General features: G+C 33.5%; 2 protein-coding genes across 2 annotated transcripts; one reads left to right on the top strand and one right to left on the bottom strand.

The window, feature by feature from the left end:
- Window positions 1–2,116, top strand: LOC108806532 (glucan endo-1,3-beta-glucosidase 11). Its single transcript, XM_018578677.2, has 3 exons — window positions 1–292; window positions 375–1,501; window positions 1,825–2,116. The coding sequence occupies exons 1-3, from the start codon at window positions 241–243 to the stop codon at window positions 1,894–1,896; spliced, it is 1,251 nt and encodes a 416-aa protein (XP_018434179.1). The 5' UTR covers window positions 1–240; the 3' UTR covers window positions 1,897–2,116.
- Window positions 2,117–2,241: 125 nt separating this feature from the next.
- On the bottom strand, window positions 2,242–6,468 carry LOC108806523 (putative ubiquitin carboxyl-terminal hydrolase 11). The gene is made up of 14 exons (XM_018578665.2): window positions 6,314–6,468; window positions 6,154–6,225; window positions 5,915–6,063; window positions 5,571–5,783; window positions 5,360–5,504; window positions 5,204–5,263; window positions 5,009–5,107; window positions 4,559–4,924; window positions 4,350–4,490; window positions 4,112–4,282; window positions 3,779–4,036; window positions 3,546–3,700; window positions 2,700–3,465; window positions 2,242–2,621 (listed from the first exon to the last, which is right to left on the bottom strand). The coding sequence occupies exons 1-14, from the start codon at window positions 6,443–6,445 to the stop codon at window positions 2,475–2,477; spliced, it is 2,874 nt and encodes a 957-aa protein (XP_018434167.1). The 5' UTR covers window positions 6,446–6,468; the 3' UTR covers window positions 2,242–2,474.
- Between the last annotated feature and the right edge of the window lie 5,204 nt (window positions 6,469–11,672).

The following is an 11,672-nucleotide window of genomic DNA, read 5'->3' as shown; positions in this document are numbered from 1 at the left end:
TGGCCGACGTAAAAAAAAATATCTCAAATCAACAATTTAATAATTAAAAGTAATAACGAATCATATATCAACATCACACAACCTCAGCTTCCGACGCTCTCTCTCCGACCACTTTTAATAAACTCAAAAACTCCACTCTGCAATAAGTCTCCGTCGTGTCGATTCCACTCTACCACCACTTCTCCTTCCTCTTCGCCGGTCTCCACCGCCGGATTCCCGGATTTCGCCTCATCAAATCAAATGGAGCTTAAAACCTTCCATCGCTCTTCTGCATTCCTTTTCCTCCTCTCAGGTTCAAAATCTAATTACACCTTCTTTCTTTATTATCTTAAAGTGTTCATTTATTAACATTATAACCTCAATGTCACACACAGTGGTGATTATTTCCCCGGCCACGGTGACTTCAATCGGAGTAAACTACGGTCAAATCGGAGATAACCTCCCATCACCAGAAGAAGTAGTCCCACTAGTGAAATCAATCGGAGCAACCAAAGTGAAACTCTACGACGCAAACCCAGAGATCCTCAAAGCCTTCTCCGGCACGGGAGTAGAGTTCATCGTGGGACTCGGCAACGAGTACCTCTCCAAAATGAAAGATCCTTCCAAAGCCTTAGCATGGATCAAACAAAACGTCACTCCATACCTACCGGCCACGAACATCACCTGCATCACCATCGGCAACGAGATCTTAGCCCTCAACGACTCTTCCCTCACCGACAGCCTCCTCCCGGCGATGCAAGGAGTCCACTCCGCGTTAGTAACCGCCGGACTCTCCGACCAAATCGCCGTCACCACCGCGCATTCTCTCTCCATCCTCAAAACATCGTTCCCTCCCTCCGCCGGAGAGTTCTCGCCGGAGGTGGTAGATTACCTCGAGCCGATCCTCGAGTTTCACCGCAAGACGGACTCTCCGTTCTTGATCAACGCCTACCCTTTCTTCGCTTACAAAGGGAGCCCTAAAGAGATCCCTCTCGACTTCGTCCTCTTCCAACAGAACAATGGAGTCGTCGATCCCACCACCGGGTTTCACTACGACAACATGCTCTTCGCCCAGATAGACGCCGTCTACTCTGCTCTAGCGGCGGCGGGGTATAAAACGCTTAGCGTTCAGATATCGGAGACGGGATGGCCGTCGAAAGGAGACGACGACGAGTTCGGAGCCACGCCGGAGAATGCGAAACGTTATAACGGAAACTTGATTAAGCTTATGAAGAATGAAAAGACCAAAACGCCCTTACGACCGAATAATGATCTTATCGTATACGTGTTTGCGTTGTTCAACGAGAACTTGAAACCTGGCCCTACTTCGGAGAGGAATTACGGTCTGTTTAAACCTGACGGGACTCAGGCTTACTCGCTTGGGTTCACTCTAAACGATGTCGTAAAAGGTGGTAATAGTAGTAGTGGCAATGGAGGTAGTGGGAAAACACCGGTTTTACCGATGACGCCGGTGGCTCCGGATAGTGCGTCGACCGGTTATTTGGCAATTTCGTCTGCTCCGGTAAGATTCTCCGCATTTTCATTTTTGTTAAAGTTGCTAGCTTTTTTTATTTTATTTTTAGTTGAGTAAAGTGAAAGAATCGAACCTTTTCAACCTTACGTTATTACAACTTTATCATGCGCTCATAATTATTCCATTTTCGTAGTTCTTTTAAAAAAATAGTTGGTAGCAATTTTAGGATGATTCTTTTTTACATTTCATTTTTGTTTGAACAAGGCTCTAAAATGGACAGATGTGACTGAACAAGGCTAGAGATGTTACTATCTTTTTTACCTTTGCGTGTTTAGTGATAAAGTGCTTTAATGTGAAACTGCTTGTTGCAGGGGAAAAGAAAAGGGAAAGAGGCAGTATTGTCAATGGTGGCGATCATGTTATTGGCCCGACACTTACTTTGATTACACGAAAGCAGAGTTTAACTTATAAAAGAGGTTTAATTTAAAGAGTTTGCAAAATCTGTTTTTGCATTCTTCGAAACTCCGGATCATACCATTGGAGCTCATTTTCACGGCCATTTTTTTCTTTTATCTATTATTATATTTATGTTAGAAATTCATTTTGTCACCTTATGTAATTTACTTTCTATATTCCCAGTCAATAATACGCTTATTATGCTAATGTTAGTGAGGATCACATTCGGTGCCTAATAAAATCATATAATTATTAAAAAGCATTCTCTTTTAGTTCTTGTGTAGCCAAAGACATAAGAGGTTTCTTGTCCTTCCTCGGTAAAACATTAGCCATTCAGACCAAATCATCAGTTAAACATTAAAAACCTGTAGTAACTAGTTAACATAGGTAAGAACAACAATATGCCAATTCTCCCCCGCCTAGAAACTTGTATAAATCTGTTTGCCCAAAATTTTTCTAATCAAACAATCTAAACTCTTTTTTAATCATAGGACCAATGAACGAATCTTGAGAAAAGCAGCAACCGTTGCCATGAATCCTGAAGAATGAAAAGCTTTGTTTCAACTTAATCTATATCCATATATGATGACGTTGATTCACTTTTCACTCTTCGATAGAACAAAACATAAGCAGCCGAAGTCTTGATCTCGGATTCATCTATGGGTGAAACACGGCTGTCATCAAAGTCGTACCACTTGTTCTCATCCATCAGCTGCACAAAGTAAATAGTATACTCATTAGGAGTGCATAATAAATAACAAAAAGATTAAAATTTAGATGGGCGCAGAACCTTTGCGCAAGCAGTGTAGTGGCCACCTCCCAAACCACCGTAATGATTGCTAACCGCGTACAGTTCGTAAAGACACGACTGACCATCTTTATTCATCACGTACTTGCTCAAATCCAGATCATGAATCGGGAAATTCACGAGTTTATCAATCTTATTCTTCAAGAATCTGCTGTACGTGAACCGTTTGAGGTGGACCACAAGAATCTCCGGCAGCTTCCACAAGTCCAGCTTCTTCTTTGCTTGCCTGTGTTCTTTGCAAGCGGGACAGTACCACATATCCTCTGGTCCGAGAGGCTCTTCTGCTATAAACGCTTCCAAGCATGAAAACAAAGAAACCTCTTTCTTTGCCTTGTTCACAAAGAGGCTAGATTTATAAACCTCAGGTAGATCAACATCCAAGGAGCTCGAGTCGTATCTCTCATGCTCTTTCTCGTTCCACTCGAAAACAACCTTTGTGGCACTGCGAGTATTCGCAACAAAACCGGGCTCAAGCGGCTTCAGACTGCTTGAATAGGTTTCTGTCAAGAAGACGTTGAAAGATGACTCTCCATTACCATCCTCTAATTCAGTGTCCTTAGGTGATAAGCTTCCATCTGCAACATCTGGAACGTGACCGTTTTCCTCTCCAGCATGAACAGTAGTCCGGTGTAGAGGTGACATCACACCAGATATAATTGCATCAATATCACTTCTACTAAGTGGTTCTGTGTCGACGTAAGTAACAAGGGGGATTCCAAAATACTTTGCCTCTCTGCCAATATCAACCCTGTGGAAATTTGAAAGATATAATCCTTTAGAAGGATGAATAGACTCAAAAATAAAAACAGAAAGAAAGCAAGCTTTTACTTTTTCGGCTCCCAATGAAGAATTTCAAGTTTGGCCTTGCCTGGTCCTCTGTGCATCTGGTTGAACCGATACGCCACAATACGGTCGTTGTCTTTTATCTCACTCAGTGTCTCCAAGGGATTGTCAAGATATTTAAAGACCTTGTGAGAAAACACCTGTAGATATAGTCAACCCAACATTTTAGTTATCTTTTTTTTCTTTTCTTACAAGTTAAAGGACAACAAAATTATTACATCAGCGAATAAAAGGCTTTCATCATCTTTCAAGCCGCAAGCAGCGCCTACTGCACTATCTAGATCTCTCAATGAACCATCTTTGGGAACTGTTACTGTGTATGGCGTCAAAAGAGGGTTACTGTCGCCATTAAACACTGAAACTGTCATTGATCGAGTGCGACTTGTTGGCAGAGGCAAAGTTAAGTACATGAAGGGATCAAAAGTGATTGAGATTTTTCCACACTCTGGACAGACCAATGTTGACTTGTATTGTCCCTGAAGTCAAATCACATACATCATTAAAACAGTTGAAAGAGAAATAACATATTGAGGCGAGAAAGGATTGCTTACTTGGCAGACATCAACAATGACGGAATCATTACGAGCCTTGTGATATTTCCACATTTCTTCGGCTACTTCATCATCTGGACGACCATCTGAATCTTTAGATTCAATGTAAGGCTTTTGTTTAACCTTGTTCAAATCTTCGTGAAGCCCATCCAACAGGAAAGAAAGCATTTCCTGGAAACAAAAAAGAGTTAAAAAACATTTGTTTCTCAACATACTTTCTCCTTAATTGTCAACTTACTTGAGAATCATGCTGATTATAACCACTGAATTGCGGTGCAAATCTACCCAGTTTTGTCTTAAAAGAGCGTGGCGCAACTGTATATTGTCCGGATGACCACAGTTTCCTCAAAAGTTCACCAAACTCAATCGCAAGCTCACCCTGCATTACATATACAGATTCGTTTTAAACAACTTTCTTCGCATGTGGACCAACTCAAGTCAACTTACTCGCATTCCCAAAGGATTATCTTCATTTATGTCAGCGCTGTAATCTTTCAAGAAATAATCAACAATAGGAGGAGTATGGGCCAAACACTGAAGAGTGCTGTTCATGAAACACGTGTTTCCCAAATTCTGCAATCCTACTAAGCCTCTCTTCTCTCTTCTCCCAAAACCACTAGAGGAACCACAAGCATCATTATTGAAAGGGTTTTTAAAGAGGCTAAACATGGAACCGTTGGAGTGACCATTCGATACGGTCCCCTCGCTAAGCATAGTATTCGTCGCAGGCTCTACGAGTACAAGAGCTAACTCATTTCCCGCCGAGCTCATGTCCTCTTGAGATGACGCAGACCCATCAACTTCAAGAAGGATCTGCACGGAATATACACATCAGTGACGAACAAAGATTAAAATCTTCAGTGGTCTTTAACCATCATATTATTTGAAGACACTTACATCCTGGTCTATTTGAAGGCAAGATTCCTCCAAGGTTTTTTCAGATGAAGGATCCAAGAGTACGCTTTTCTTCTTCTGGAAGTAATCCCAGATGCGAGCCTGCTTTATACATATCATCAAAACAATGAGCAACCGTTACATCTTCTGAAGCAAGCAGTTGAAACATAATATCATCACCCAAGAGAAAAAAGGCACCTTTTCTTTTGAGACCCCTCTTGCAGCACAAACCGTCTCATAGAGTTGACCTACGGAAGCCTGGAACATCATCAACAAACACAAATCCAAATCAGAAGGGAACAAAAGCACATAGTCTAAAACGCACAGTTGCAAGACTAGTAGTAGTAACGATACCTGTTTGCTCAACCTTATGATGTAACTGCTTCCGTCTTTACTGTCTGTCAACTTAAGGCAGAGTGGGTAAACCTCAACACTGTAGCTCTTACTATAAAACCCCTGAGAGATCAACTTCCTCTGTATCGGAGGACCTCCTTTGTACCTAAAAAGATATTACAAGTACTGGTTAACAAACATGAACGTAGGAGAGAGGAAACAATTCACTCACCATTCCACGAGTTTATTCCAAACTTGCTCAGGAACTAGAACGTAGTCAACAGCTTCCTCCAGATTCTTAAGAAGCTGCGGATCACTAGCGTCACTCTCGCTATCGATAATATCATGATTGTCAATCGGTCCAGGCCTAGTAACTTCTGAAGCCTTCCCACTAGATATCTCTTCTGTTATTTGATTAACACATCTCTTCCAGCTTGCATACCACCTGCAGATATAACCAATTAAACGTTCAAAACAAACATCCAAAACAGGGCAAATAGTTTATGAAACCAAACACATTGTTCACCAATCTGATAATGTGAGTAATGCAACAAGAGATGATTCATTACAAGACACCTGTTTGAGATGACGAAGTACAAGTTGCCTTCTTTCAATTGATCCTCCGCTTCGCTCATCAGCTCCGTCACAATACGTCTCTCTTCCTCGAGAGTGCACGGAAAGTCCATTGATTCGGAATCAGAGATTGTCATCTTAATCGAATCACACTACACAATACAACAAACACAATAGATTAAAGATGACGATTCAAAAAAAAAAAAGGTAAACCGGGATTGATCCAATGAAACGCAACGTACGGTGGAATCGGAAGAAGAATAAGAAGAGGAGAAGATTCGAGAAATTGCAAATCCAGAGAAACACTTTTTCCTCTGTTAAAAGATTTTGACAGGAAAAGAGATATAAGGAGGATTGTAAGGGAACCCTAAATCGAAGGAAGGGAGACAAAAAAGACCAGACCGCGTTGGAGAGGAACCGGCAAAGATAGAGAGAAGGAGAAGAAGACGACTTGTGGTCAGATTCACGATCCCTTTTATTATTATTATGCCCTTTCCTCTTCTCCAGTAAACAACGCCCAATCCCTAGCGCCATTCTTTCATTCCTCCCTCTTTATTTATATTATTTTTATTTTATTTATATTATATTATATATGGTGGTTATTTTCTATTTTAATTTGTGTATATTTTATCTTGGATTTTTAACTTGTTTTTGATGGAATTATAGACAGTTTGGGGATTATATTCCTTTTCCTGTTTTGTTTCTTTAACGAGTTTACATTGGTGAAGCAATAGAGAGGTAACATGACAAAGAAGGTAAGGTATATATTTTATTAAATTGCCTTTTCCTCTACGTTTTTCTTTGCGTAAATTTAGTTCATCTCCTAGAAAATTCACATGTTTTCAATTAAATTATTATTTTTTGTTTAACGAAAGATAAATATTACTTTTAGATAAATTGCCATTTATATTTCCTTTTGACAAAAAAATACTCCCCCCTTTTCATAATATATTATATTTTGCCTTAAGAAAATTACATTTTTATAAAAAGACTGTAAAATCTAGGGAAAATTGCCAAAAGAGAAAAAAAAAACAAGGTGTTGTCCCTTTGGTATAATTTTTTTTTGTCTAATTTTTATCCTTTGTATTTGTGAAAACTAATGAAATAAATACTTTTATGAATCAAAAAAATATTAAAAATATAAACAATTAATAAAACACCTATATACACATGCTGTTATTTTTTCAAAAAGTTGATGAATAAAAATTTGAAAATACGTTCTACTAAAGGTAGAATGTGCCTTCTACGAAAAATGGTATAATAGAAAACGATTTCTAAAATAAACATGTTCATCTACTATTTTTAGAACGTACATTCTACTATTTACTATTTTTTTTAAAAAAGTGGAATGCACATTCTACTAATCCTAAATCTATCTACTTTTCGACTACTAATCCTAAATCTATCTACTTTTCGTCAGGAAGTATCTTTTACTTTTATTAAGTATTCTAAATTTCGCGGAATGTGTTTTCTAAAATGTATTCTTCCGTCTAATAAAAGTAGAAAGCGTGTTCTAAATTTTTGTCAATGTTCTAAAGTTTTAGAAGGCGCATTCTACGGATAAGATTACCTGATTTTTGCGAAAATTAATGAAAATTTCAGTTAAAGAAATATTCTAAAAATCTCCTAAAAATATTCTAATTTCCTAAAAACGTGTTATTTTCGATTTTACTTGTCAAATTTTTTTAAAAATGATTCTCCCTTGTCTTCTTCATTAATCTATGGTTTTCCATAATTTTTTTTTTTGATTTTTTTACAAACTCTTGTTCTCTATGATACAAAATCTATACAACATGTGGTGTTTTGAAATTAGGTGCAATTTTTTGTAAAGTTTTACTTTTATTTTTATAAAGTTTACAAATTTTATTTTTATTGAAAGTATTATTAAAAACATTTTTAAAATTTTTATTTTTATTAAAAAGTTTGAGAAAATTAAAAGGTTACAAAAGTTTTAAACTTTTTATAAAAATAAAACTTTGTAAAATGTTTGATTATAAAGTTAGTTTAAATTTTTTATTAAAAAAAAAGTTTTATCTTTATTTTTATAAAGTTTAAAATTTTTATTTAATTAAAGTTTTTTTAAAGACGTTTTAAATTTTTTATAAAAATAAAACTTTGTAAAATGTTTTTAATAATTTTATTTAACGTTTTTATTAAAAAAATTGTAAACTATTTTTAGTTTTACAAAGTTTATTTTTATTAAAAAAAATTAAAAGTTTTATTTTATTTTACCTTTTTAAAACGTTTTTAATTAAATTTTTTAAATTCTTTTAGATTAATGTGTTTGATAAAAACTTTAAACAAACTTTATAAAATTTGTAAACTTTATAAAAATAAAAAAAAACTTTACAAAAAGTTTTTAATAAAAAGTTTTTAATAAAAAGTTAAAAAAAACTTTACAAAAATACATTTTAATTTTTTATTTATTTTTATTAGAAATTTTGATAAAATTAAAAAGTTTACAAACATTTTAAACTTTTTATAAAAATAAAACTTTGTAAACTGTTTTTATTAGGTTGATTTAACATTTTTATTAGAAACAATTGTCAGTTATTTTTATTTTTATTTTTATTAAGTTTTACAAAGTTTATTTTTATTAAAAAAGATTTAAAAGTTTTTATTTTATTTTCTATTTTAAAACGTTTTTAATTATTATTATTTTAAATTCTATTAGTTTAATGTGTTTAATTAAATTAATCAAATGTTAGTTTTGGATTATGAAAGAAATTATACTAAAGAGACAACTAAATGATGGTTTTATACTATAGGGATAACCATGCTAAATTTTTGTTCCGTTTTGGCAATTTTCTCTAAAATATCTAATTGGTTGAACAATTTCTAATACTGTAATTTTAAAATCAGTTAACCAATGATTAAAAAAAACTGTAAAATCTAATTGGTTGAACAATTTCTAATAAAATTAGAATTAACTTTGAAACCTCAAAACTTGTATAACATCAAACTTGTATGTTCTTTGTTAAGGTATTATTACTTTTATTTTCCTTTTCCTCCGAGTTATATATATAAAATGACAATATGAGAAAATGATTTTAATATTATTTAATAGGTTGTATATATTATGATATATCACTAGACTTTGATCCGCGCGACCGTGCGAATATTACTTTTATTTTTTAAGAATCTAATTAAAATTATGGTTTTAATTGTATTTATGTTGTGTTAGTATATTATTTTTTATATCTAAACAAAGAAATTGATATTGGTTGTTTTAAAAACTGGACCAGTTCAATAGTAATTTTTAAGTCTTCTCGGGGGAAAATAAAAAGTTTTTTTAGAAGACTTATTGTACGTCTTCTCAGGTTACTTTTGCAATTGAAAAATAAAATTTAAATATTTAATTTATCCTAAAAGACTTACTTGAAAGTCAAGTAAATCTTCTGTTTTTTTTTTGTTAACAAAGAAAACTCGAAGACTTCTCTGAAAATCTTCTAACATGTAAGTCTGACAAAGTCAATTGCAAAACTAATCTAAGCATTGATCAGAAGACTTTCGTGAAAGTCTTCTATACCAAGAAGACCTACGAGGAAGTTATTTGACGAACAGATCTGAGAAAAAAACGATTTCATACCTTCAATCAGTAAGATAGCTCGATTATCTTCTCCTACCACACAGAATTTCACTGCAAAACCGACCCAGTAGTTAATGACCAAGAATCACGAGTTTCAGCCTTGCAAAGTGTAGAATCAAAAGCTTGAATTTTTTGGATGAATGTAGAGAGAAAATGAAAGAGATGAAGTTTGTTGAGCAAAACAAATGAGAAAGGAGCTTTCAACATCGATTTTCAGGTGCATTAAAGCTTCAAATTGGTTGTTCATGGTGGTTGTGTATTGATGTTGATGGCAATATTGTAAATACTTAAGGAAGATGAGGATGATACAGTAAAACCATCAATTTCGAAAAGAAAAAAAAATAGAATGACATTTTCGTGAATAATAAGAACTTCTGGGGTGAGATGGGCAAAAGAAACTTTCAAAAAAAAAATCAAAGGTTAGTTTTGTGTTTGATTTTTTGTTTTGAGTCATATTTGCAAAAAGCCCTATAAATTTTAGCGTTTGCAAGTTCCAAAGTGATTAGAGAGATGTTCGATAGTTTTAGAATGTAAAATATTACATTTTTGTTGCAGTAATTTGAGATGAAGAGAGATAATATGTAAAATTTCTTTATATAAGAAGACAAAAATTTCAATAAGGTTAACTATTCTTGGTTCAAAATATTTCTTGTGAAGTCTTCTAACATAAAATGCATTAGAAGACTTCTCAATTAGTATATTCAGAAGTCTTCCATAATCTAACTCAGATCTGAAAAATCTGCATATTTAAAAAAATGTTCGAATAGCTTCGAAAAGAGAGAAAAACCTTTAAAATAAAATTTATATTCTTAAATAATAAATAAAATATTTACATTAGGTTGAATCTATAAATTTTTAGAATCTAATTTATATATTCAAAATTTACAGATCTACTTTTAATGGAGCGAAATATGAGAACCATGTAATAAAAAATCTGCAAAAACAAGAAAAATTAGTTAGAAAGACATGAGACAAAAATGAGAAATTGATATAAAGTTTGGTGCTTTCAAATTAAAAGAAATTAAAGAGAGGTTGGTGAATTTAAGATTGAGAAACATTACAATTTTGTTGCAGCTATTTGAGAAGACGAGAGAAAATGTGTAAGTTTTCTTTAATAAAGAGATAAGATGCCAATTAGGTTAAATATGTTTGGTTCAAAAAGACTTCTTAAAAAGTTTTCTTGCATAAAATGTATTCGAAGACTTCCCAAGAAATCTTCTATACCCTAGATTTACTATGCGTCCGAAAAGAGTTCATAAGAATTAAGAAGTCTTCTAATGCTTAATATGTTAGAAAACTTTCCAAGAAATTTTGTAAACTCTAAAACCAAATAAGCAACTAAATAGAAACAATACTTCACTAAACATATGATCAACTTATAAAGAGTTTAATATATAAAAAACTAAATACATATATTCCAATTGAATTTTCTTTTCAAAAAAAAATAAGATTCTATAATCTAACCCTAAAATACCAACAATACTACAACATATGTTATAAACCCCTAAGCCAAAAATGTTTATGATTTAGAACAATATTCACTCATCTATGTTGAAAATAATTCATTTTTAATAAATCTAAATTTTCATCATTTAGGAATATTTATAATGACGTGATTTCAATTTTGTCTCCATAAAACATTTTATATAATTTATAAATTATTTTTAAAATCTACTATATAAAAAGATTTTTGGAAAGTCTTCTGTGGGAAGACTTTACAAACCACAACTTTTCACGGGGTTATATTCGTCAAAGTGCATACATATTTTTTGTTTGATCATAAATGACTTGTTACAATTTCATTAGCTTATTGTGTTACTTTGCATACGATTGAGTTTGATGTATAATTTTGCGTTTAAAATCAAAATTTAGGTTGTATTTTGCAATTTCTCTTAAAAATATTCAATTCTCACCTATGCTTTTGTCAGTAAAACCTTAGCATCTATACATGTGTGAGACTGGTATTTTTTTTCCAAGAAGGCCTCTTGTGTTAAGAAGTTACGTTCATGTAATTTGTGGTAACACCAAGAAAAGATTGTAAAAAGCAGAAAACAGTCTCAAATCTAAAGTAACTTTTTAAAATGCCTAAAAGATTGTTAATTGCACTAAAACAATTTAATCTTGAAACGTTAAATACCTATGATGCCAAGCACTTGGAGAAAGATTTTAAAA

The sequence above is a fragment of the Raphanus sativus genome, chromosome 1, assembly GCF_000801105.2.
Source record: "Raphanus sativus cultivar WK10039 chromosome 1, ASM80110v3, whole genome shotgun sequence".
NCBI classification, from domain to species: Eukaryota; Viridiplantae; Streptophyta; class Magnoliopsida; order Brassicales; family Brassicaceae; genus Raphanus; species Raphanus sativus.
Note: the sequence above shows the minus strand (reverse complement) of the source record. Positions and strands in the feature narration are given on the sequence as shown.

Coding starts and splice junctions, on each gene's coding strand:
- LOC108806523 (XM_018578665.2), bottom strand. CDS start 6,445: ATGGCGCTAGGGATTGGGCGTTGTTTACTGGAGAAGAGGAAAGGGCAT. Junction 6,226..6,313: donor GCCGGTTCCTCTCCAACGCG/GTCTGGTCTTTT, acceptor ATCTTTTAACAG/AGGAAAAAGTGTTTCTCTGG. Junction 5,505..5,570: donor TGGAATAAACTCGTGGAATG/GTGAGTGAATTG, acceptor ATATCTTTTTAG/GTACAAAGGAGGTCCTCCGA.
- LOC108806532 (XM_018578677.2), top strand. CDS start 241: ATGGAGCTTAAAACCTTCCATCGCTCTTCTGCATTCCTTTTCCTCCTC. Junction 293..374: donor ATTCCTTTTCCTCCTCTCAG/GTTCAAAATCTA, acceptor TGTCACACACAG/TGGTGATTATTTCCCCGGCC. Junction 1,502..1,824: donor TGGCAATTTCGTCTGCTCCG/GTAAGATTCTCC, acceptor TGCTTGTTGCAG/GGGAAAAGAAAAGGGAAAGA.